The sequence below is a fragment of the Thamnophis sirtalis genome, unplaced genomic scaffold (genome assembly GCF_051295495.1).
Source record: "Thamnophis sirtalis isolate CommonGarterSnake01/CBP01778 unplaced genomic scaffold, rThaSir2_p1.2 scaffold_3, whole genome shotgun sequence".
Taxonomy (NCBI): domain Eukaryota; kingdom Metazoa; phylum Chordata; class Lepidosauria; order Squamata; family Natricidae; genus Thamnophis; species Thamnophis sirtalis.
Window position 1 is genome coordinate 123,483,251 of NW_028261383.1, and position 27,351 is coordinate 123,510,601.

Below are 27,351 nucleotides of genomic sequence, written 5' to 3' on the forward strand. Positions count from 1 at the left end.
TAAGCGAACTCCAGCTTTTTGTGAAAGTGGTTTTCAAAATTCCCAGCCCGGAGGGGCTTTGGCCTTTGGGGAAGTTGCAGCCACAACACATCTGGGCTTCCAAATTGTGGGATATTGTCTTAAATATGGATGAACCTGGGAAGTGAGGGACAGGAAGAAACACTGTTAGGCGGTTCTGGTTATAACAGGAAAAATACAAAATGAAAGGATAAGATTATTTCTCACTGGTGAATCTTCATGTGTTTTGTGGGTCAAGTGAACTATATTTACTTGAAAACTATGTGTTATTTGATAAGGGGCTGATTGCATGTGGTTAACTGTCCAAATTATTTGACCAAATTGGTGTTTGAGCCCCGTTCATGTGAAAAGCTATAGAATAAGAAAAATTGTAAAACTTCCCAATTTATTTCATATTAACAATCCTTTTCTTAAGATTAGTTCTCGTTGATAACGTAGGGTTACTTCACTTATTGCCCTGCACCGCCCCAGGCAATGCTGATGTCATTGGCTAATCCTTTCAACCCGGTAGCGCCTTAAACAGTGCCTCTGACATGAACAGGATGGGGCTCAATATAAATTAGCAGATGTTCTAGTATATCCATTACAAATTACATAAGTTTGAATTTAGATTAAATTAATTGGATTTAATTTCCATGGAAATTAATTGCATTTAAATTATCACAAAAATGTCCAATTGATTTCACATAAAGCAGGCTTGTGAGTAGAGCAGTCTATTCCCAATTCAGGTTTCTCATCTTATTGTTTATAATTATGTTTTGACATCAGGAGTACTGTGAAACAAAGCACGTAGAGTTCCATTCTTTTATTTTGAAAAATTACATCATGTCCTAAAATGCTTAGTTTGACACATTTGGGGTGGGGGTGGGGGGCAGGTTCCAAAATCGAAATGCACAGGGAAAAAAAAATGGAGGCAAATGGAATTAAAGGTCGGAGAGAAGAGAGCCATGACATTACAGTACCCCAAGTAGTTGCCTTCTAGATTTGTTTTTGGTCTCAGAGAGGAAAGCTAAGGGGATAATTGTATATTTTCTTTAAAATATTGTAAAATCATTTCAAAAATTGAAGATCATTTCAAGGATCGGCCTATAATTGAACCCACAATTTTGGTTATAAATCATGACAATCGTAAAGTGAGTCATTTTGTGATCCCATACAATTTTATGACTTTTTTGGAGTGGCTATTAAGCAGATGTGAGAATCATAAAGTGAACATGGTCATTAAGCAAACCCATTGTTCATTCTGGGGCGGTTTTCTTTTTTAGAAACCAGAATTAAATGCCACTTTCCTGCAAAAATGTCACAAATCACAATTATGTGACCTCAGAATGCTACAAATGGCTATAAAAGTAGGCAAGTTGCTGAATGCCCAAAATCCAGTCACATGACTGCAGGGGGAGGAACTTTTAAATTAGGTAGAAAGTCCTTTTTTCAGGGTCGGTTGTAATTTCAAACAGTCACTATGTGATGAGTCATAAATTGAGGACTAGCTGTAATAATTTAATCTGGGAATTTGCCATCACATTCATCCCTATAGTCTTCAGTTTTTGTAATGTGTTTTTAAAAAAATAACCGGTTTATGTATACAATTCCCATATCTTCTAATGCTTGAAGTTGTGATTGATTTGGCTAAATTTAACTCAGTCACCCATTTAACCATCCTGGAACAGCATTGGATGAAGTAGACTAGTGGCCCATACAGGGTCAAAAAAGCCTGCCCATTTCAATAAACCAACATTTCTGCTGCTACAAAACCAACACAGCTTTGGTTCTCAAACATGAAACTCTAATTTGGCTGGAGGTGATTGTTGTGGTGTTCTCTCATGCAACTGAACCAAGAACTGAATCCATATTATTCCCAGAGATAGCTCCATACCTTTGTTCCTAATTATTGACTGCCTCCATTGCAACCTAGCTGAAAGGAGCCCCTCTAAATATTGTGATAGGCCTGTTTTGGGTGACTTGGTCTGTCTTCATTTTGTTTGCGGTACAGGTTTTAACTGCCTGTGTGAGGAGAAGCAACCACCTGCAGGAGTCCAGAAGGGAAGCCTAAGGAACAGAGCCATTTCTCACACCAGCATAGCTTCTAGGGAGAGCTTTGTAGAGCGAGCATTCAGAGAATTAGAGCACAGCTCTAGTAAGGGTAGGAGACTGAAATTTAGAAGGCATAAGGGAATTTTGGAGAAGGCAGAATTAACTCTGCATGCTTTGAAAATTATTTGTTGGTATTTCCCATATAAGTGCACAAGGCTTGGCTTCTGAAAGGATTGCTGAATTGCTTCTTCCAATATCCCAGATTGTTAGCTATATTGTTTAGGGCTATTGGGATTTGTAGTTCAGCAACATCTGGACAGCTGCACGTTGTGTACCCTTGAATAAGTCATCTTTGGCAGTGGTAACTGTACTAAAGTCAGTATTTTTTTTAAAAAAAAGCAAAAATGTTTAGAGTTGACCTAATTGATCTAATTTTAAATATAGTGCCTTTTACGAACTGATTTTTGCTAACTTTACATTTTCTAGTCAAGCTTTGTAGATATAGTTTACTATAGTTTATAGTTCAAATGGTTATTGGAGTGTAATGATATTTTCTTTTTTTGTTTTCTTTTTTTCTTATTTATAAAGCAATGCATTTTAATAAATAGACATTTCCTAAACAAAACATTTTTATATTTTATGTTTTATATTTTATGTTTTATATTTATTTTATATATTTTATATTTTATATTTTATATTTTATATTTTATATTTTATATTTTATATTTTATATTTTATATTTTATATTTTATTTTATATTTTATATTTTATATTTATTTTATATTTTATATTTTATATTTTATATTTTATATTTTATATTTTATATTTTATATTTTATATTTTATATTTTATATTTTATATTTTATATTTTATATTTTATATTTTATATTTTATATTTTATATTTTATATTTTATATTTTATATTTTATATTTTATATTTTATATTTTATATTTTATATTATTTTATATTTTATATTTTATATTTTATATTTATTTTATATTTTATATTTTATATTTTATATTTTATATTTTATATTTTATATTATTTTATATTATTTTATATTATTTTATATTATTTTATATTTTATATTTTATATTTTATATTATTTTATATTTTATATTTTATATTTTATATTTTATATTTTATATTTTATATTTTATATTTTATATTTTATATTATTTTATATTTTATATTTTATATTTTATATTTTATATTATTTTATATTTTATATTTTATATTTTATATTATTTTATATTTTATATTTTATATTTATTTTATATTTTATATTTTATATTTATTTTATATTTATTTTTTATTTTTTATATTTTATATTATTTTATATTTTATATTTTATATTTTATATTTTATATTTTATATTATTTTATATTTTATATTTTATATTTTATATTATTTTATATTTTATATTTTATATTATTTTATATTATTTTATATTATTTTATATTATTTTATATTTTATATTTTATATTATTTTATATTATTTTATATTATTTTATATTTTATATTTTATATTTTATATTATTTTATATTTTATATTATTTTATATTTTATATTTTATATTATTTTATATTTTATATTTTTATATATTTTATATTATTTTATATTTTATATTATTTTATATTTTATATTATTTTATATTTTATATTTATTTATTTTATATTTTATATTTTATATTATTATTTTATATTTTATATTATTTTATATTTTATATTATTTTATATTTTATATTATTTTATATTTTATATTATTTTATATTTTATATTTGTGTGTGTGTGTGTGTGCATGTATGTATGTATGTATATGTATATGTATGTATGTGTATATGTATATGTGTATATACACACACACACATATATATACACACACACACATACACATACACATACACAAATAAAATGAAACAGTTTGGCAGTGTGGTTTCTTTTTCCAATAAGCATAATCCAATTTACTGAAATTGATGAGCAATTTTTCTGTTACATTATTGTGCTATCGGTATTTTGGAGGACTAACAAAAAAGAAGTCTGCTTTGTAATGTGCATTATTTTTTTTCTAGACTTCATGAATGTTTACTACCAGATCCGTTCCAGCCAGTTGGACCGCTCTATCAAGGGGCTGAAGGAGCATTTTCGTAAGAATAGTTCTTCCTCGGTCATCCCATACTCTCCTGCAGTTCAAAACAAGAGGAAAGACACGCCCACCAAAAAACCAATAAAAAGGCCAGGTTAGTCTGAAATTTCAGATTAATGTTTCTTTTCTAATTGTCTTGGAAAATCAAAGCCAGGCCATTTTAACTTGCTTTTTAATCAGTATAGTTTGAGGAGGGAAAAAGATCACTTTGTTTTAGGGTTAGTATTTGATCCCAGGTTATCTATTTGTAAAGGGTTGGTAGATTGCTTAAATTACCAAGTAAATCTGGAGATCTTACAAAAAGAATAACAGGCAAATGGTTGGAGGTAGAAATGTAATTCCTTGCAATAGTGCTGGCCCAAGGCTAAAACATTACACCAATCCCACAACAGCACCTTCTTTATTTTTTCCTGTGATGTTCTGTCCTTCAAAGTTTCCTTAAACCAGGTATCTCTATCCAGGGGCTTAGTTGCAGAATGGCTCCTATAGATGACTATTCATAGATTCATAATGGATGTGACGAATCACAAAGCACTGATTTCACTGAAAGACAAAGCAGGGAAGCTAAATAAATAACTGGATATTAAGTCCCAACTGGAATGAAGTATCTAGGTGACCTTGGCTGACATCCAAAAGCTGTACGTAGTCAGGCCTGATTTATATTGGCATTACCAACCACTAGGGCATGCAGACCTTTAGTCTAGGCAGACAAAACCCCAAATCCACATCTCCAAAGAAATCAATGGCAACCCTTTGCTGTATTGCGGCCAAGAAAATGGCATGTATCAGCAGAAGTCAAGCTTCATTTGAAAGAGATTTCACTTTTCAGATTCACAGCCTGAATGCAAGATGGAAATGAAATCTGATATATGATATATCAGTATCCTATGGAACCAGTAGCTTACTCTTTCTCATAATCCACATTCTCAGTTGACAATAAAGTCTGCTCATTCATTCACTCATTCTACTCTTCCTTTTAGAATCCTCTCTGCCAAGCTTACTCTTCTCTTCTTCAATCTTCTCTTCATCACTCTTCTCTTCACTTCTTCTCCTATCATGTTGCCCACAGATATGTACAAACCCATATCCTTCCCTCTCGCCTCAAATAATCATTCTCTCCAGCCCTCCTTTACTTTATCTTCCTATCTCAGCTCTGTCTGTATTAGACCTCTCTCCCATCATTCTGATGATCTAAAGCCATCGTACAGCAGCATCTATTCTCTTTGTAAGACATTTTTTCTCTGTAATTAGTCATTGGAGCAAATGCCTTAATTTTACTAGCTTCTGAAATGTAACTTTTAACTTTTAATTTATTTTTAGTTATGCATTTAAAAAAACAATCTCTTTAAGTCTTTTTTTCTGAGTGTTGAATTTTATTAAGATTCTCTTATCTTTTAGCTACTCTAGGGCAGATCACTTCATATAATTAATTTAGAGGGTAGCTGATAATTAAATAGAAATGATAATTAAATAGAAATGAAGGCAATAATTAAGGCCCCCATAATAACACTTTCTTACCTTTGATAAAACGAATTTGCAACGTAATGTTTCAGGAGGAATGCCCTGGAGAATAAAACTGTGAATTATAGAAAATATAGATGAATAGGTGGTTATAGAACGCTCAAGTTAAATTGTTAGGAATGGTAACATCATTATTTTGGGAAGTTTTAAAAAATGTTTCATTACATCATTGACAGGTATACCCCAAGTATGTATTATGTGTGTCCATTTGCAGCTTCTCAGAATGTATTATTGCATTTTGCAATATTTGCAATTTCAGACTCATACTTCAGCTACCAAAGAGAATTCTTGGCAAATCCCAGTTGGATCTCTTAAAACTATGCCATGTCCTAAAAAGTTTTTTCGGAAAGCTGGCCAGTACTGAGATCAGAAAGAGTGGCGAATATCTGTAGCTTGGTTGCAGGATGAGGGTAAAGATTTATTCTCTTGTGGGATGGTTTTCGAACATTTCGTTACCAGGCTAGGTAACATCTTCAGTGGAATTTAGGGAATTTCAGTGTCACTATTCTTCTGTTTATAAGGGCTTTGTGTGACCAGTAGGTGACCTGACCCATCACAAGACCTACTGACCACACGAAGCCCTTATAAAACAGAAGAAAATGCTGACACTGACATCCCCTAAACTCCACTGAAGATGTTACCTAGCCTGATAATGAAACGATCAGAAACCAACCCACAAGCTCGGAGGATGAATCTTCACCCTCACAAGGCAAGAAGACTGGGGGCAAAGTCATCTACAACAATCAACTTCACACATGTGCATCTTTGTTAATTTATCAAATGCTCCTTCCTGCCACACCTATAAACAAATTTATTGAGCTAAAAGTTTCCCCTTCTTTCTCCCAGTAACATCCATCTGAAATGACAAGTGCTATCAGAAAGGCATATTAATTCCTCTGGTGTGTCATACAGTAGATTCACGGAATTCTGCTTTTGACATTTTCAGCCAAGAAAACATGCATGAAGCAGAGTGCCAGTTCAGTGGACAAGATAGGACTAATTCACACATTTTAAAAAAATTGTCAGATGTGGTAAGCCACTTGCCCATAACACCCATAATGAAACAATTGCTTCTCCTATGCTAGGCAAGCTAGATCTGGCAGCATTTTGAATTGATCTGTCAGGAAGGATAACTATGCATCTAAAAGAGCCTGACAGCAAAGCAATCTGACAAAATAATGGAAGATAATTGTGTCTTCATAATTCTTGGGTAGGTAAGAAATCTATTTCCCAGAAATGATTCAGCTCTCAAGGGCAGTTCCAGAGGGGAAATTCTAATGTCTGCCAAATTGTCATTATTGGTTTCTTTTGTTGGAATGCAATCATCCCTTATTTTGTCTTCTACCTATCTTGAATGATAGGCAAGGAAACAACTATTCCATTTTCTGTAAATGTTAAATCCCCTCCTCCCAGTCAGTTTTAAACTTCTGGGTTCCATCCCATGGTTTTAATAGTAGTGTATCATAAAGTGAACAAGATAAACTGACAACCTATAAGCTGTGCTACAGAAAAATAAGATCCTGGTACACAAGTGAAATATTCCCACCAAAAGGTAACTGGATTTTTGGAGAGCTTGCCTTTGAAATCGACTGTTACATATTTAATATTATGGTTGTCTGTGCTTGTAATCAAAGTGCAAAGTAAGATAAGGGGAAACTTCCCTTTAAAGAAAGTGTTTAATGTCGAGAAATTGTAAATTATGTTCAATAATTGTTTGCAACTTTAAGGTAAGTTAGTTAAAAAACCAAATCAAACCAAAACTCTTAATTTGTCAGAATTAAAACTGACAGCTCCACCCCAAGCAGAGAAAAGTTACTGCATCCAAATGATTTCTGTACAGAAACCTCTGTGGACTCATTCTTGAAAGATGTTTCTTCCCCCAGAGTAATCCAGTTTAGTCCTTCTTTCTAGGCTGGCTACAAGTCACCTGCTTGTTCCAATTTTACCTTCCTGCTGGTGAATGCTAACTAATCTTCTGTACAAAAATCATTGAATGCTTCCAGGATGCTTGCATGGCAGTAGTTTTCTGAGGACAGCTGGGTAAGATGAGAAGCAACAGCTTGTTCCTCCTCTCCTGTTTGATCACTGCTTCTACCTTGAATGTGATGCCTTCATTAGTAACCACCAGGCTGTCCCACTTGGTTCAAAAGTGCCTAATCAAGAGAAATAAATCTAGAACAAAGGCATTTGACTTCCAATAGAATCCATCAAGGCATAATTAGGATGCTAAGTACTCTGCTCTACGGTAGCACAGAATTAATACCCAGCAGCACTTAGTGTGTCTGGAGATAAACATGGTTAATTGTTCTTATGCAAATTGGAGGAGGATGCTAAGACATGACGGGTCCTTATCTGGGGAGAGCATGGAGGGCTAACATTGCAGTCTTGCATTGGGATTAGCTCATGCTGATGCTGGCTGCATACATAATAGCTAAACTTGTATTGAGGTTACCCACAAAAAGGGAAGTTTTCCAGTTATGGGGGAATTAAAGACAGGTGCATCTTATTATGCCATCAGTCACCTAGAAGAACACTAGACATGCTTTTATTAATATAAATGATCTCACAATTTATTGCAAATCTTAATCTTTTTGACTTGGACAGTCTTTGTAAGTCCTTTGTAAAGAAAGCCCAATATTTGGAGCATTGTTTGAAATAATCTAAATATAATAACTATGAATTGCGACCCTAGGTTAGAGATACTTTTAAAAAGAATTATTTAGGATTCTTGTCAGAAAATAACATTTAATGAAGCACAAGTTCGACATAGATGTCACATAATTTTTTTCCTATTGTTAATCAGCTTCAAGGACGTTAACTAACATCATATTCATGCCCTATTGGTAACTTTGTTGGAGATACTTCCTCCCTATTTTGTTTATTTTGTTTTATTATCTTGGCACTGTATTTTATACTCTGATTTGTCTTTATACCATATAAATCTTTCACCTTTTGCACATTATCCTGAATAGATGAAATGTGTGAATCGAATAAGATAGCACACGTTTGCTTTCTATGATGTATATTTCATGTATACACTCCATTTATGGTCACTGTGTGTTTTTTTTTAATTTACATTGATACCAAATATTTCCACTTTCTATGTAGCATATTCCACTTGAACCAGATGTAGTGTAGCAGTGAGGAGATTCCTTTTGCCACTCCTATATTATATGTATACTGTAGTGTCTCTCTCCCTACTGTCAGGATGTTGGGATTCTCTTGTTTTGTTGTGTTTTTGCAGGTGCATTTTTTTTCATTATGTGTTTAAAATATTCTCTGCTCCCATGAAATATGTATAAAAAATATTTCCAGTTTGTTCAATTTTGGGAGGTTGTACCTATAGTAGTTTTCTATGAAATAACAACTACAGCCCAGAGAAATGTATGGCATTTGTGTATTTCAGCCTGTGCTCTGCTTCCATTATTTATTTTGTTGCATGTTTACTAATACTTCTCATGTTAAACAAGATTTATTTATAGAGTAACATGTTTCTCTTTTGTGCTTTTTTCAGTGTTTCTAAGTTGCAACATCCTGCTTCAGCCAGTTTAATGCTCTCTTATTTAAAAAAGTATTTTGGTGTAATTGTACTTTTGAATAAATGAAGATCAAAGTCCTGGGTTGGGGAGAAAAACAGCTGAACCTTTTGTCCCCTTTTTAATTTTTTATTGCTAGAAAGAGAGTGAGATGTGAAGTGGCCTGTTAAATTACCTCATGGTTTCTGATGAGTGTTTGGCTTTTCTTGGCGCTTGCCCTGTTTTGTACAGATCAAGCTGTCTCTTTACTTTCTCTTTATCATGCTCTATCCATGCTGAGAATCATGCTCTATCCATGCTGAGAATCATGCTCTATCCATGCTGAGAATGCTCAGGAACAAGGCCAGTTTTATTTCTTTGGTCAACCATTTCTGGGAGAAACAAATGGATTTTTGTGTGTGTGTGACCTTGAAAATCAACTTTCGTTGAGGAATCCAGTAAAATGCTATGAAATCTCAGCTCTGTTAATAGCAAGAGCAAGAGCACTTAGACATATACCACTTTACAGTGCTTTACAGCCCTCTCTAAGCAGTTTAGGGAGTCAGCATCTTGCCCCCAACAATCTGGCTCCTCATTTTACCCACCTTGGAAGGATGGAAGGCTGAGTCAATCTTGAGCCTGATGGGATTCAAACTGCCAAATTGCGGAGCCAGCAGTCAACAGAAGTAGCCTGCAGTACTGCACTCTAGCCATTGCACCACTGAGGATCTTTTTTGCTTAGAAATAATTATTTGCTTAGAACAGGAGTGTCAAACTGTTGTCACGTGACATTTCGTGACTTTACCCCCCTTTGCTAAACCAGGGGTGGGGGTGGCCAGCATGTGACGCATCTGGCCCATGGGTCGCGAATTTCACACCCCTGGCTTAGAAAGTGAATATTCTGAGTCTGTCCATTTACGTTATATAAAGCCTAAAAAAATAGGTAGTTTCTTCTAAACTGATTCAACATCAGCTAGAGATGGTGATTGGCCTCTGTACTTCCCTGTCAATTATTTACTACTAATTATTTATTCACACGTTACCGGGTTCTTCTTTTATAATAATTGTAGTTAAAATGGGGAAGGGGATCCTAAAGTACAGTGTAAATGTATCTAATTTGAGGCCTAATGCAATTAGGTGACTTCCTCTTCATTCATACAGAGCAACTCTTTGGAATGAGGAGTCTGTTTGCCATGCTTGTGCTCTCAAACATCAGTTAAAATAAGTCACTGACAAGGGGCTTCACTAACAGCGGACTAGATGCCACTCGATGCCTGCAAAGTACCTCTTTTTACAAAAAAAAGCATCTACTTTATTTTTCTCTGGGATTCAAAGTAACGAATAAATGAATTGAAACAATTATATCCACAAAAAATGAGGGAAAAACAACAAATAAAACAACTACTGTAAAACATGCAGTATAGTTGACAAGCAGCATCTACAAAATCAGCAACAAGCCAAAGTTTTAACCCCGCGGTAAATTTGCCTTCTCAGTCTCCTCCAGAAGCTTCCCTAAAGGGCTGCATCTGACCAAGCTAAAGAGACCAACTGATAGACGGAGATGGCATGCCCCAGTGAAAGCAGAGCAAGCGGGAAGGCTCAGTTCATGCCTGTTTCGTTTCTGTAGTTTGAAGACTGACTCTGACACTGCTGTCCACAGTAACCTGCTGAGGATCCACTATACAGACAATATTTTTCAAGGCCAAATGCTGCCCCAAGAGGGCCTTGATTCAGACAACAGGATTTATTTATTTGTGTATTATTTGTAACACTTCTCTATGTATATTACTATAATCCTTAAGACATTTGTGCATATGGTAACATCTAACTAGCCTTGACTGATCTCAAGAAAGCTAACTAAGCAGGGTTATATATGGATGGATGACTAGCAGGAAATCCTAAAGCTGTAAACTGGAAATTGAAAATAATATCCTAGCAGAAGACAGTGCCAAAGCACTTCTGTGTTCCTGCTAAAAGAAACCCCAAAATTATATGTACATGTCCAAGTACTCTCCAGAAGCTGAGTTCGGCTGATGCACACACACCCCTGAAGCAGATTAAAATCATATTTACAAATGTATTTTAGATACCCTTATTGTTAATGCCTTTATCATGAAAATGTCATATCACTATTCTGTGGCAAATCAGGATTCAAATATGACTGCTGGAACGATTGTTCCATGCTTTTATCCTTCCCAAACTCTGCAATATATATAGTTGGACTAGAGGATTTCAGTGGCTTGGACAGCATTTAAAACCAAGTTCATATTGAGAAACTCTTTAACAATCTCTCAAAGGAAATCAGCAATTCTATTACAAGGGCACACGGCAAGAGAGTTCTGGTACACGTATACATATATATGTACTGTGGAGCATTCTCATGGTTGGCTAGTGCTCTGACCCTTGATTTGGAGGCCCAGGTGCTGGTGGATTGCTTGCTTTTTGTTTCTCATTCACTTCCAAGGTCTCTTTGTCTCTCCTTTCTTATGGTTCTGGTGACAGGCACGATCCGTAAGGCTCAGAACCTTCTGAAACAATATTCTCAGCAGTGTCTAGATGGGAAAAAGGGGGCCTCTAACCTCATTCCTATAGAAGGTAATCACTTCTTTCTCTTTTTCTCACTCTTTGGTTCTAACTTGGGTTTTGGATTTCTATGTGCAAGGCTTCTGTTAGCCTTTAGCCTCCAGTGATGGGATGTCTTCTGGTCACACTAGAAATAACAGAGCTTGTTTAAGAATCAAAAAGCCAGAACAAAAGTGATGAATATTAAAGAGTAGTGGGTAATAGTTTATGCAACTTGAATGTTTGTCGACTCATCTAAATTTAGGGATTCTGATTCCATGATGCAATTTGATTGGCTAACAGAAGTTCTGTGGTAGCTTGGGGACCTTTTCCTTCACATTCTGTCCTTGTATACTTCATCTACAAAGGTAGTAGCCCTTTCAACCTTGATTAGATCAAGATTGTTCCACTGAGGCGCAACTTCGCGCTGTGCCTTCCTCCTCCTAGGGAGGACTCCTAGGGAGTCCATGTTGAAATAAAGCCAAAAGCTGTTGAAAATTGTGGTTGCACTTGCTTTTTTTTGTTCCGAGGCTACATTGCGTCATGACTTTATCCCGCTTGAAACTGCTACTACTGTTGTACTGTTCCAGCATAGGGTAGTAGGTTGTGTTATCAGGAATATTTTTTTTTCTAAATGTCTGATGAACCAATAAAAACTCAAAGGACAAACCCTGGTGCTGTGATGGCCCTGGATAAACCGCTCCTCCTTCCTTTAATGCCCGCTGACATCTCACTAGGTCATGAGCATGATTTGCGAGCTAAGCATCTTTCCGATTCCTTGGTTGACAAGCACGGGTCAGTTGCTGGTAAGTACCATATGAAACATTAAGGCTGACTAATTTGACTTCTTTCCTTTTTTTTTTAGCATTTCTTGCAATATTCTCTTAGAATGCTTCCAAGAAAATGTTTTTCAGAATTAGAATGGCTGAAATCGGCAAGATGTAGAGGACTTGTGTTTATTACTGTGCTGATTCTTAATTGATGTAAGATGCAAAGTAAAATTTAATTAGGGCCATAGTGGAAGGCACAGAAGCAGATCTATTGACTGTAGGCGCCTGTCTCCTTTTCCACTCTTATTCTCATCCCCATCCCAGCTTAAAGTTGCTGCGTCAGACCATTATTACGGGATTCTTTGCTCACCCCTTCCTGCCTATTTTCAAATCTTGGTAATTAATCTCCCCCCCCCTTTTATTCTGCTGGAATGCATTTCTATATACTTATCATAGGCTTGTTCCATATATTTGAGTAATGGATAGATGTGCAGGTTCTCTTGGCGTATGAAATTGAGCAGATTGCGTTTCCGCACAAAGAGTCAGAAGGAACAAATAAGTGAAATAAAAAACCTTCATTCTGCTAGCGCTTTCATCTTACAAAGCCCTTAATTTGACATGGAGCATTTCTTTCGTTTCCCCCCTCCCAGTTAATAGAATATACACTTTTTATGGCATGGGTATGTGTAATGGCAAAATAGATGTCTCTTCTTTTCCTATACATCATGAAGGATATCATGCAATCATTCAGTGCAGCAGGAAGCATGTTGTAAATCTATACCTGCATCTTAGTGACTAGCAGAAAGTAAGTGATGCATTCACAGGACCAATAGGTACCATTCTCAAGCAAGAGTCTAAAAAATAATAATCTTATTTTGGCATTAAATGAAAATTTATCCTTGTCTCTGTCCCAGAATCCAGACATTGCAACCTCATTATATTGAAAGATAGTTCTGAAAGCCCCATTCTTAATTCTAGCACTAGATAAAACCAATTGCCCTCCAGTTCAAAATATAATGCAGAAATGTGATCCTCATTCCAAAATGTATTTCTTTTTCTGGACTAGGCCACTTGAAATAGAAGACGGGAAAATATAGTGTCTGAAAACTTCTTGGAGGGGAGAGGTTGGATAGGGAGGAAAGTAAACTCACTTTGCATAGAGTTAGAAAGAAAGAAGAGAAGAGAATATGACAAAATGGTTTTCAGAAAAACAAATAGTTTTAGTGGAACATTCATCAAACACTGCCCAACCAGTTTGCTGTCCTACAACTGGGTAAAAGATGCATCATTGAATTTCTGCAAATTGGGTGGATTGGCTGTTGTTGGATATTGGATGAGAAAGCATCAGCCATAAAGAAGTGAGGCAGAAGAATCAATGATGGATCTGTTAGAGCATGACATATCAACTTATTTAATGAATGAATTCTAGGGAAATAATATTTCCAAATACTTCTATAATTTCATGTTGTTAATAATAAAATATGAAAAGTTCCAGACATTCTTTCAAGCGTATTAGTTATTTCCTTTGAAAGCACTTCTTTTGAAACCACCTCTGAAAGATCATAGAAGCACTTTGGAGACATACCAAATTCTTGTGGCATGAATATTTTTAAAAGAATAATTCTCTTGCTAGCTATAGTATGCTTTTATTCTTGAACTAAAGACTTCATTTTAAAAATGGGATATGTTATTTTAGACAGTAAAACCATATCTGAACCTAGTCTGTGGAAAGTATTGCATTGTTTATTTAAGAAATTAGAAATTTGATAACTTAGCGCTGCTCTGATATGTAGACAATTTACAAATGATAAATATTAAATGAATGGTAATTGATTCTTCTTAATTGTTGTAAATTAATTCCAAAATCCCTAGTCAGAAATTTATAAGGAGCTATGCAGGTTTTAGCAAAAAATCTATTGTAAAGACACCAATTATATTTTACAGTAATTAAAAAATGTATAAGAGAAAGATGTTGAACAATTCACATTTGTCTTCTAAGTTGGTACATATGTCTTAAAAGTTTTATCTTGTTGATAAAAAGATGGAATATCCAATATCTTTTATATGTATCTCAGGTGAATGTGTTTACTTGGCAGCTTTACCTTGTGATTAGATAAATGGCATAAAGTTGCATCACTTACACAATTGGTAGACTTTAGTTTTCATATTCTGTTATATTAGACTGTTCTATATTTATTCATATGTTTATATATCAGCTAGCATCTTACGTTCTTTTATAACCCCCATAGGGAGAGATGACATGTTGGACATGGAGATTGATGCGTACATCCACTGTGTGAGTGCCTTCATAAAACTGGCCCAAAGCGAGTACCAGCTACTAACTGAAATTATCCCGGAGCATCACCAGAAGAAGACATTTGATTCCCTTATTCAGGTCTCTTCAAAACACAGCATGCCCTTCCTTCGGTTATAGCTCAAAACCCCATATTCATTTCTCTAACTCAACTGATATTGCTTTTCTACAGGAGTCTTTAGACAACTTAATGATTGAGGGAGAAAACATTGTGTCTGCAGCCCGGAAGGCCATTATGCGTCACGATTACTCAGCTGTGTTGACTATCTTCCCCATCCTAAGGCACTTAAAGCAGACAAAGCCAGAGTTTGATCAAGTTTTGCAGGTAATTGGCTAGCAATGAAACTAGAACCTACTAGATCACATAAACTCAGAATTCAGTGTCTAGTTTTTCATGGCAGAGTAGTGATGGTTGCAAATAGTTGGGAACTGTAGGAGTTTGATTGACAACCCTCAGGTCCAAAGTCAAATGAAAAAATAATAGATACCAAATGCAGATGTTGAGATGGGAGGCTATAGAAATCAAATAAATAATAAATAAATGTTCTCTCCAGACTAGTAAGCAGAACTATTACAAAGTTCAAAGAAAACAGTTCACAGAAAGCAGGAGTCAAGCTAAGCAAAAACGGTTGGTTACCACTACTACTACCTGCTGTTCCTGTTTTATTAGGAGCCACAAGTCTAGGAGGAACCCCAAATTGCAGGCCTGCTCCTTGATGGTAGTACCATTTCATTCAGAGTTCTGGAACCAGAGAGCTTCTAAAGAGCTTCTCTCTTACTAAGATTACTCTGTTCTGCTTTATCCTCTCCCTCACAGCCTTCTCAGGCATCAGGTCAGGACCTCCACTGCATCTCTTGCTTGTCTCAGGATAGAGATATACAGTATCATTAGATTCATTCAATATCAATAACAATAAAATTAATGAGTGTCCCACATACAGTGTAAAACAGATCCCATGCGGCCAACTGATTTTTTAAAATTGTCACTAAGGAAAGGGTCTCCAAGCAATGGTTCATAGCAAAGGTACTCTGATCTTATTCTTAACCTCACCCAGCCTGACCCAAGTGAAAAGGTGGAAACTGGAAATAGGGTACCTCTGAAAGCCTAAACACAGTAGGCTCTCTGCTGTGAAATCCATAGCTATGTACATCATTAAGAGAAACAAAAAGGAAAATAATGTCTATCTATATAGTGGATCTAGATCAAAATGGGCTTTCATAAGGATAGAAAATGTTAAATTGCATTGCAGGAGCAGGGAAATCAGCATAAGGAATAGTGATGAAATCTTTCCTTCTGCCCAGAAGTGTGCAACTGAATTCTGCAGTGTCTGAAACTTCCAGAAAGTTTTCATATATAGGGTTCCTTTCACATAGATACACTGTCAATTCTTACAGGACTCAGGTTAGATGTTGCTATTGTTGTGATTATTATTATTATTACAACATGTATGTTGCTTGCATCTCAATGACGGTATTAAAGAAATTACAATAAAACAAAACATGAAGGAAAAATTTAGCAATTCCTTATCTGGATTATCTAGATCTCTCACTGGGATAAAGTGAGAGACCTAGATAAAGAGCCGGGTCTTCACCACTTTTCTAAACAACAGCAGTGGGGAGGATATCTGATCTTGTTCCAAATGGCAGGTGCTATACCTCAGAGAAGGTGCACTTCCAATGTCCTGAGAAATGACATCGCTTACTTGTAGGAACCTGGATCGTGTCAACCCTGCAGGAGTGAATTGGCCTGATAGATGTTATGGGATATAGGCAGTCCCTCAGGTAACCAGGCCCAATGCTATTTAAAAGCTAGTTGTTTTAAATAGATTTGCCCCTAGAAGCATAGAGTGTTTTTTGGGACTCTTAGCTTTTCAAATCAAGGCTGATAAATTAAGCTGCCTTGTACCATAATGGGAAATACTGCATATGCTCCGCTCAGGCAGGAAATGGAGTAATATTAAAAGGTAAGATTCAATCTGTCAGGAGCACATATTCTACCTAGCAAAACATTTAATCAAAAAGTTTTAAGCTTTCCTGACTATGATATAAACTTTAGATGAGATCTTTGTACCACAAGAGAACTCTGAGTGATTTGCTTCATTGTCACTTATTAGTTGCTGTCCCTATTTTGAATTGTTTCATACTGTGACTCGTATTTCAGGGTACTGCAGCCAGTACTAAGAACAAGTTACCAAGCCTCATAACCTCAATGGAGACCACAGGAGCCAAGGCTCTGGAACATTTTGCAGACAATATCAAGGTAACTATCATCCCTCTGGTGGTGAATTATCTCTCTGCCACCAAAAGCAATCCAAGAAACTTGTAGAAATGTTTCAGTTGTCAATTTGGTACTAATAATCACAAATTCCAGAAGTTATCCTGGAGAAGAGAAAGAAAATCTGTCTGTATGTTTCCTTGAATTTAAGGCACATTTTTGACAAAATGCATTGGGAAATATCTCTCAATCAGAGGCATTTCCAACCACATAACAAAGTTCTCACCCTTTTAAAATGTCCAAAGTTCATCTGACTGAAAAAGGGAAGATGAATTATGGTAAATCAAACATACCGATGTAGGGAGCTTAAAATATGCATCTATCCAAGCATTTTCCCCCTAGTTACCAGTAGGTGGTGCCTTTGGACTTTAGAGCCATGGAACTAGTGGGGTGGTTCAACTTACTCATATAATTTATTTATCAAATTTATTTGCCACCCATCTCGTGGTTCAGGTGACTCTTTGTAAAAAAAAAAAAAAAAAAAGATAATCATTTAAAACCATTCTTAACTATTTTATCAATTTCTTTTCTTTCCAGAACAATCCAGATAAGGAATATAATATGCCAAAAGATGGGACAGTTCATGAACTCACCAGCAATGTATGTGAAAACAATTCAGAATGCCTTGGTAACATCAAGCCTATAATTCCCCCCCCCCCCCTTCTCTTTTGTTTTACAGAAGAGGGAACAATGTTGTAAGTTTCTGTTTTTTTCAGAGCCTGGGATTAGTCTAATGAGATTAGTATCACACCTACAAATTCTGCTTAGGCATTTTTCTTCTCTCGTTTTATGTAGTTTATAGAACTTGGTGGCATTTTTGCTGAACAAGGATAAAAGTTTTGCATACTTCTCTCTTCTTTCTCTTTCCTATGTTGTTTGCTGAAGAAGAAAATGTGACTTAACTGGGAGCCATCTTATCCCTAGTCTTGTTTATTTCTTTGTTTCTGCTCCATATGGTTCTATATACAGACTATGAGTTTAAGCTCCAAACCCTGAATATTTGCCACATATTAGGGACCTGCTGTAGCTTCATTAAGTTTCTATAGCTTTTCTTTTACACACTTTCCACCATTTGTATCATTCAGTTGTATCATGATACCCTGCATCATCCAGGGCTGTGGTGGCTGAGTGGCTAAGACGCTGAGCTTGTCGTTCAGAAAGGTCAGCAGTTCAGAGGTTCGAATCCCTAGTGCCGCGTAATGGAGTGAGTGTCCATTCCTTGTTCCAGCTTCTGCCAACCTAGCAGTTCAAAAGCATGTAAAATGCAAGTAGAAAAATAGGAACCGCCTTTGGTGGGAAGGTAACAGCGTTCCATGAGTCTTCAGCGTTTAGTCATGCTGGTCACATCACCACGGAGACATCTTCGGACAGTGCTGGCTCGTTAGCTTTGAAATGGAGATGATTACCACCCTCTAGAGTCAGGAAAGACTAGCACATATGTGGGAGGGGAACCTTTACTTTTAGTTGTAGCATCAGTTAAACAAATTCAAGTGTACATGCACCAATCTATCTAGTGAAGTACCTTTAGGATTTCTTCACAAAAAATTGTCCTTCCAGGTCACAATAATGAGTCTCAAGCTTATATTAACCAATCTAACACTCCTTCTAAAAATCTTCTCCTTGTATTGTGATTTTGGGAAATATAATCTATCAGGGTACATCAGCCTTTCTCAGTCTGTCTTCTAGATGGATAGGACTACAGATAGATAAAATATTCCTCAGTAAGATGTCATTATGTATGTACAGGTCTTAACAGTTCTTTAATGACCGTTCAAAGTTACAACAACACTGAAAAAAGTGATTTATGATCATTGCAGCATCCCCATATTCACATGATTTATATTCCAATGCTTGACAATGATTCACACTTGTGACAGTTGCAGTATCGTGGAGTCTGGTGATGACCTTTTGCAATCTTCCAACAAGCACATGGGGAAACCAGAATCACTTAGTAAACCTTGTTACTTATTTAACAACTGCAGTGATTCACTTAATAAATGCGACAAGAAAAGTTGTAATAAATGGGGACTTGAAAACTTCTCATTTAGCAACATACGTTTTGGGTTCAATTGTGGTGATAAGTCAAAGACTACTTGTACAGCATTAACCTACTATGATTGGGAATCAAGATGGGTTGCTGGAAATGGACAGCTGAGCTGGTACAGATATTCTTAACATTTCCTATTTTAATTACCACAATCATTCTGTCAAACAAGAGCAATTTTTTTTTCTGGAAAGGATGTAGATGTGTTTGGAAACATTTTGTTGTTATCTTGCTTGACTATGTTAAGTGTTAAGACCATAACAATTACAATAATATTGTTGACAATAATTTTTGTCTGCAAATAATAGTAAAATAACAAGGAAGAGTTAATTGGGACTGGGATGCTATTCTTTTCCTGAGCCCAGAGCATGAAATACACAAATATCCTAATCATGAGAGAAATTTAACTATCATAAAAGTGTTTTATTTTGGCTTCTGAGGTTAAATCTTGGGAAAACCTCTCCAATCCTGGATTCCATGAAGTACACAGCTGAGCTACTCAGTCCCTTTGCTTCAGCTCATTCCGCTGAAAACTGGCCGGTCTGCCTTTTTTGTTCTTTTCTTCTTTTTTCAAGGTTTCTCTTCCAATTGGGGAGGACAATAACACCCCCCCCCCACTGCACTTCTGCATTAGAAAATATTAGCGCAGCACACAGAGACACTAAACTGCTTCTATTTGGTTATTTTTGACATTACAATTTGAGGGGGGGGGAACCACCCTTGGGATTCCAATTTGGCAAAGACTCAGCACAATATCTTCCTAAGGTTTGCATGCAAGCAGGAAATGTCCCTCTCTCCTTCCTCTGCCAGTTTTTTTTCTAGCATTGCCAAGACCTTCATCAGAAATGAAGTCTGTCCATTTAAAAATTCATAGGCTCTGACAGGATATCGAGTTGCTTTGTGATCTGCTCTCCTCTCTTCTGGAGTAGCAAAAGGAGAGTTCAACTTGCTAAGGAAAACAGCAGGGAGGGCTACTAGGAAGGCCTGGGTAGATCCCAAGAGGTTGGTAAAGAGTAGCTCTGTGGCTTTAAAAGAGGAAGCAGCAAAGTCCTGACAATTCAAGGAAAGATGACAGTGTGGGGAACAGGATAATCAAGCAGCATTGAAGTAGAATTCCTGTGGAGGCTCAGTTGCAGATGATCTCTGAGCAGCTGTATACACACTTCAGCTAACTACAAAATGCATTAAATATGTAGGATGCAGCTGGTCTTTGGACGTTTATTTATAACTATATAAGCACAGGGAGGGATGCTGATCAAGATAATATGCCTGGAGCAGAATCTTCCTCACAAGGATTTACTTTGCAAAATTGTCTTCCCTCAGTACAGCCTTTTAAACATGGGAAACAAAACCGATACCACTATTTTTATTTTAAACCCGTTTAAATTGTGAGATCCACAAACATGACTGAAGGAGATTCTCGGCTTCAGTTTACATGTGCTGTTGATCAGTGATCTTTCTTTTATGCTTTGCACTACTGGAAATTAAGTAAGTAAGTAAGTGAGGAGCGGCTACGTGCTGCATATTTCACACACAAGTGGCTTATCCTTTCACATGGACAACTGATTTATTGCCTTGATCAACAGAACAAAAATGTAAATCATATTTGCAGCCTCATATTCTTTCCATAGAAAGGGATCTGTTTTATGTTAAGGTCTGAATTAGGTGGCATTTAGGATTGTGCTTAGGAGAGGCCTGCATTTTATATTGTTTTGATATGAAAGGCTTCCTAGCATGGGTTTTCCAGAATACATCTACCCTTTCTTAATAGATAGAACAGGTTTTTTAAAAACAGAATGGAGGAAATGGAGTAAATTTTTAAAAAATCAATCTAGAGCAGGGGTGTCAAACACTCAGCCCATGGACCATATGTGTCACATGCTGACCACGCCCACCCCCATTTTAACAAAGGGTAAAAAGTCACAATACATCATGTGATGACAAGGTGATAGCCGCAAGTTTGACATCCCTAATGGGGTGGATGGGCCAATCAAGTTCCTTAACAGATGTAAACATTTTTAGGTAGTCCTCAACTTACAGCCACAATTGTGCTGCTGCTAAGCAAGACAGTTGTTAAGTGAGTTGTGTCCCATTTGACAACCTTTTTTTTTGCCAAGTTAAGGGAATCGCTGCCGATGTTAAGAGAGTCATGTTGTTAAGTGAATCTGGCTTCTCCCATTGACTTTGCTTGTGGGCAGTCAGCTGCAAAGGTGACAAATGGTGATCACATAGCTCCAATGCAGTTCAACTGTCATATAAATACATGTGAGTTGCCAAGGGCCTGAATTCTGCGCACATGATCATGGGATGCTGCAATGGCCAGTGTGGAAATTGGTCATGAGTCCCTTTTTTCGGTGCCATTGTAATTTTGAACAGTTACAGATGGTTGTAAGTTGAGGATACCTGTAGATATATATTATCTGTTTATTTAATTAAAAAAACATATTTCAGATGAGGCAGTGCTCCAAATTTAACCCTTGTTCCAAAATTCTGGTAAGCTTTTTGCATTTAGTCCCCTTTAAATCTTTATAATTGCCTTCATTCTTTTTACCTGTCTTTCCCAGATTGAAGGTATACTTACCCTGGTGGCTTTAGCCACCCTGTTGCACTAGGATCTCTATGGTTTGGACATACCCAGTGTCCTTTAAACAGGCCTCCTGCAAAGCTGTGAGCATAGTTTTTCTTCCACAGCTCCTGGCTTTTAGTCACAAATTGTCCACAGGATCCCTCTGGATCCTGTGGGCTTCTTCAGAAGACGCTCCCCTGCACCCCGGAGGCTCATATGGACAATCTCATGGCTCCTTCTTGTCCACAGAAGCTCCATGGCTCCTTTGAGCATATCGCTCAACTGTCAGTCTTTGTTTCTGTCATCCTCACTGTTTTTGCAGAGATGTGCTAAGTCTTCCATGTTTCCATCCAGAAGTCTCCAATCGCTATAATCCTTGGGCAAGACTAGAAAAGAGTTCTCTCGGTAACCTTGTGAGCTGCTCCCAGCCAGGCTAGCTGGATGGATCAGAGATTTCATTCTAAAGTGCTTTTCCTTTCTCGTTATAGGCCATTCTCTTCCTGCAACAATTGCTGGATTTTCAAGAGACTGCAGGTGCCATGCTGGCATCCCAAGGTACCTAAGCCAAGACCCACGAATGCATTCCTGGCACTGATCAAATCATTTACTTTGCTTGCTTTGCAGTCAAACCTCCTTACATGGATGTGGCTTATTCACTTCTTGCATACGCGGCATTCTAGTTTTGGTCTGGTACAGTAAAGGCTGCTACTGTGTGAATAATTATATTAAGTATAGAGAGGGGCTCTGGCTTTTTCTTATCAGCCCCTAAATGTTAGCTTTGAGATCCTTGAAACCTAAAAGGATGAATGTAAAATGGCCTTTTATCTCCAAAATCCAACATCTTTTAGTGAAAGGTTTCCCAGATCATTCTCAATATGTTGCAAGGTAGTTAGTTGGATTTCATAACGTAGCCATAGTAGCACAGAACATTCATTTGATCCTGATGGGATTTTTGATAGAAGACGGTGAGAAGTTTTGAAATCCTTGTTTCTGTTAAAAGCTAAAACCACATCACATGGCTTTCATATTAACCTTTTGGGATGTGTAACCTTTCATCCATTGATGATTTCAGGAGTGTTGCCTAATTATCAATGTTTTTGTTTCCTTTATTGTGAATTTCCTTGAGGTCTTTAAAATGAACATCAATTTTGTCCAGTCAGATCCATGCTAAGAAGGTTTAACTGTGCAACTGCATCTTGCATGTGAACAGCTACCAAACAATATTTAAAACATCCATTTCTGTCAGTGTCGCTACTTTTATACTACCTCCTTTACTTGCTAAAATGATTATGGACAAAGGCAGCTGTAGAGCCAACTTCTTCATTGGCCCATAGAGTGGCTGCTGATTATCAATGAAGCTAAAAACAGCGCACAGAACATGGTTTTGTGTTTTTTCAAACTGATGCAGAAACAGGGGGGAAATGTGAAAACCATAGAAAGTGAATGAGATCATATTTATCAATCCCGAACTTCCTAAAACTTCTGTTTGGATTTCAGGAAACCAATTCACAAAACAGGATGTGCTGAAATTAAAACAAAAAACAAAGTGGAGCTAGGGAAAAAATTCTCTTGCTTCTGCCCTTCAGTTTTGCATATATGGGGCAGGATGTTATGGCTGAGGCTGGAGTCATGGCAGTCCAGGCTGCAGTTTTCATCCACTTATTGAAGGGTGAGCACCACTGAATCCAGCGTGGCTTGTTTCTGACTAGGTGGGGATAAGAATGCATCCTCTTAAAAAGAAGTGGCTCCACTCTGCCGAGCCCATAGCACTGTCTGTTGGTATCTTCTGCTTTATTCTGGAAAGTATGGTTGTTTCTAACCTGTCTTTTTGAACTTTGCCTTTCTTTATTTCCTTCTTTCTCTTTTTCCTTCCAAACCTTTCACCTCAATTCTGCCTTAAATTCTTTAGTTCTTGGGGACACATACAATATACCTTTAGATCCCAGAGGTAAGCAGCAGCAATATTTGTACTACCTGCATGCATAGCTAATACTACTGTCTCAGTTTCTCTTTCTCATTTGTTATCTACTTACAGATTTCTGTTTGGTTTTTTAAATCATTCTCAGAAAAAAAGCTTCTCTGATTGTCTGAAAATGTCCAAATCATTGGGTCTGGTTATAACTATAATATAGTCATTTTTTCTGCACGTATAGCTGGTATGCCGCTGCCTGTTTTCATAAGGATTAGACATTGTAAAGCAGCACAAAGCTCTTGTTGATGGTACCAGGTGATTTGCCCTTCATCTGAAAAGTTTAGTCACCCCTCTGAGCAAATAACACATTATACGTATACTGGATATCATAAAATATACTCAGAGCCATTCTTTCTGTCATTTTTTTTTTTTAAAGCAACTTCGATGAAGCTCTGCTTTTGAACAAGAAACAGAAAGATTGTTGCTGGGTTACAGTTCTTCTGTTCAAACTAATGCCATCCATATACTTTTGTTCCTGATATGACTAAAGGTGCATCTCTTATTTCTGTTTCCACATCTGAAATATCATAAGATAGAGATGGGAGGGCAGCTTGGTAAGAGAAGTTTGCTTTGGGAAAATGATGAACAAAGAAAGGTTTAATTACTCTTCCTGTACCCACCCATGTGACAATGTACACACACTGCTAGTTTTTGTTTACCTAAATTGGCTGCTATGTCTCTGTTGCATGTATTGGCATATGACATATATTTTACTATTCAGTTATAATTGATAACCTGCCCTGTTCAGAAACATTGGATATTCCCATAGTTACCTAGAAGATTCAGTATTGTCTGCAGTGATAATAGATGTTAAGTTTTTTATGAAAATGCATTTTAATTCAACCTTAATGGTTCTGGTGGCAAAATAAATTTTGGAGTGAGGATGATTCAGTGTGAAACGGCAAAGTTCATCAGCTTAATAAAAGAGCTGTGAAATGTTTCATAATAGTAGCAGAAGTCTTCAATGCAGTTCACAGTGATGAGGGTATTTGTAAATGTTAAGTTATTTCATTTAATTTTTTGCAAAATAATCACATTTCTAGAGTAGCCTTAACTCCAAATTTTAAATTCTAGGCTGCAGGAAGTCAGTCATTCCCACTCTCTCCAGCCAAGATTGCCAGTGATGAAGAGGATAAAACTGCAGGCAAACAATAACTTGATAAAACTGTCAGTGGGGGGTGGGGGCATTTTTTGTTGTAGTGCATCCAAAAAGAAATATTTTAGGTGATCTTATAGAAACAGTAAGTAGAAGAAGAAAGAAAACAGCTATACCTAAATTACTAACTGGCATACAGTAACTAATTTTTATTCCTTTCAGAGACTAGCTCTTCAGCCAGCAGCTACAGTTCAGAGTTCAGTAGACGGTTGCTGAGCACCTACATCTGTGAGTAATTTCTCCAAGTGTGTAACACCCTCACCCTCTCGGGCTCATGCACATTTGACCTGACTTGTTTAGTCAGGTCATGAGATTATGCTGACAACTGATCTTAGTGGCAAATGACACTGAGAAATGGGATAATGTTGTTATCTCTATCTATCTAGAACAGGAGTGTCAAACTCAAGGCCCAGGGGCTGGATCCAATCTGCGGGATGCTTAGATCTGGCCTGCGGGGCCGCCCTGGAAACAGCAAAGGTGCCTCTGCTACCAAAAATGGAGCTTGGGAAGGCCTCCCGCGGCCCTCCCAAGCTCCATTTTTACTGGCAGAGAGTTGCAGGAAGTCATCACAGCCAAAAATGAAGCTCAGGAGCCTGTTTTTGCAGGCAGAGAGCTTAGGTCACCACAGCAGCCCCCAACATGAGTGATGTTGAGCTAGCCATGCCCACTCTGGCCACACCCACTCTGCCCCCCTCCCCCCCTGAGGTCAAACACAACCCTGATGTGGACCTCAATAAAATCAAGTTTGACACTCCTGATATAAAACAAAAGGAAAATGCCAGTTGAATCCTCATTTAGATAAGACCAGAATTCCTCCTCAGTTAGATACTGAAGTTTAATATTAAAAAATACACTTAGACACTGCTTTAGATTTATTGTATTAGTCTTTCCCAATCTGCCTGTACAAATGTGATTAAGAATTCTGGTTATTGGAGTCCAGAAATTGAGAAGATACTGATATGCATTACTAATTTGCGTCTTATACTTGAAAGATCTGCCATTCAGTCCTTCATGAAGGTTTAACTCTATCAAGGAATAGACAATTAAGAAAGTAATAATTACTTTCTTACTATGTGGTGAAAAAGATGTTTCACACTTGAGAAACTATTATTCAGGAGTTTTGAAATAGATCATTAAGTATTTATACAAAAGTAAAACAACTAAAATTACATTTATAAATGAATTCAGTAAGAACATACAATAGACTTAAAACCACTGTTAAACTTGAAAACTTTGCAGATAGTCTTTTTTTCCTCTCATGCATGTTTTTTTTATTAAGGCAAAGTTCTGGGCAACTTACAACTAAACCTCCTCAGTAAATCCAAAGTTTATGAGGACCCAGCATTAAGTGCCATCTTCCTGCTTAACAACTACAATTACATTCTTAAGTCCCTTGAAAAGTAAGTATAAGAAGATCACTTGTACATATTGGCAGAAAACCCAGTATGTTTATTCTTCCATCTATCTCCTTTGTTGTCTTCATCAGCTTCTTTTGTTCATTCTTCTGCAGAATTTTTTTTTGCTGCTGCTGCTGCTGTTTTTATGTGCTTTCAAAAAAAAAGGTCCTTTTAAATCTTTCATCTCTTCTGTTAAAATTATCTTACTTATGGCAGAGGAAAAAAGAGAATAGTTTCAATGTGGAAAGGACTTTCATCTTGTCAGCTGAGAGGCTTTTTGTTCTGGAGAGTACTTTCCAAGAAATCCAAGGAATAATAATTTTCTGCTGGTAGTTTTGCATTTTTCATGACAATCAGTCCAACTCAGAAAAATAAGCGTTGTATAGTTACTGTACAGGTCTGTGGATTCTGTGCGCTGTCTAGTGCAGCAGTTTCTCAGTACAATTGGATTTAACTAGGACATATAATAATGAAATGGAGTTGAGGTTATTCAGGTACATAATCTGTCATAAGAAATAGGTACATACATACTATCATTTGAGCATTGAGCAAGAAAATCCGTCTGGCTTAAATAGAATTAAAGAAGGTGCAGAGGAAGATGGAAAAGGCGTCAGGAGTTCTTCTGCTCATCTATCAATGAGATGACCACAGTCCTTAAGCCTGATACATGAGAGCCTCTTTGGTGCAGTGCTGAAGGGCTGAGCTAGAAACCAGGAGACAGTGAGTTCTAGTCCCACTTTAGCTATGAAAGCCAGCTGGGTGACTTTATACCAGGAATTGATGCATCTCAGTTTTTTCAAAGTCTGGGTTCTGGTAATCTTAAAGAATTGCCTTTTTTAATTTCCATGTTCTTCCAAGTACAGTTAAAGCCATCTGTGCTTTCCCTGGAATAGCCTGTCTTCCCAACTTGCAATCCCCATCAACTGAAGCTTCTCCAGTTGTACAACCCAATAAATACTGCTTTTGTGTCTATTTCTTGCCACTTTCATTTTCCCATCATCTCTTGTTTGGAATAATCCAGTATTTATTTATTTGTTTGTTTGTTTGTTTGTTTGTTTATT

The 27,351-nt window shown here is 36.4% G+C and overlaps 1 protein-coding gene across 8 annotated transcripts in view; it reads left to right on the forward strand.

Moving 5' to 3' along the window:
* EXOC7 (exocyst complex component 7) overlaps positions 1-27,351 on the forward strand; it is a 43,446-nt gene that overhangs the window by 8,503 nt on the left and 7,592 nt on the right. The window contains exons 6-16 of one of the 8 annotated variants that reach the window (XM_087709901.1): positions 4,125-4,292; positions 11,737-11,829; positions 12,534-12,602; positions 14,816-14,961; positions 15,053-15,205; positions 17,042-17,140; positions 17,693-17,755; positions 22,254-22,320; positions 23,675-23,713; positions 25,056-25,121; positions 26,173-26,293. In XM_087709901.1, the coding sequence (XP_087566027.1) occupies positions 4,125-4,292; positions 11,737-11,829; positions 12,534-12,602; positions 14,816-14,961; positions 15,053-15,205; positions 17,042-17,140; positions 17,693-17,755; positions 22,254-22,320; positions 23,675-23,713; positions 25,056-25,121; positions 26,173-26,293 (1,084 nt within the window). The remainder of the gene's footprint in view (positions 1-4,124; positions 4,293-11,736; positions 11,830-12,533; positions 12,603-14,815; positions 14,962-15,052; positions 15,206-17,041; positions 17,141-17,692; positions 17,756-22,253; positions 22,321-23,674; positions 23,714-25,055; positions 25,122-26,172; positions 26,294-27,351) is intronic. The other 7 variants (XM_087709902.1, XM_087709895.1, XM_087709896.1 and 4 more) reach the window with 7 other exon arrangements.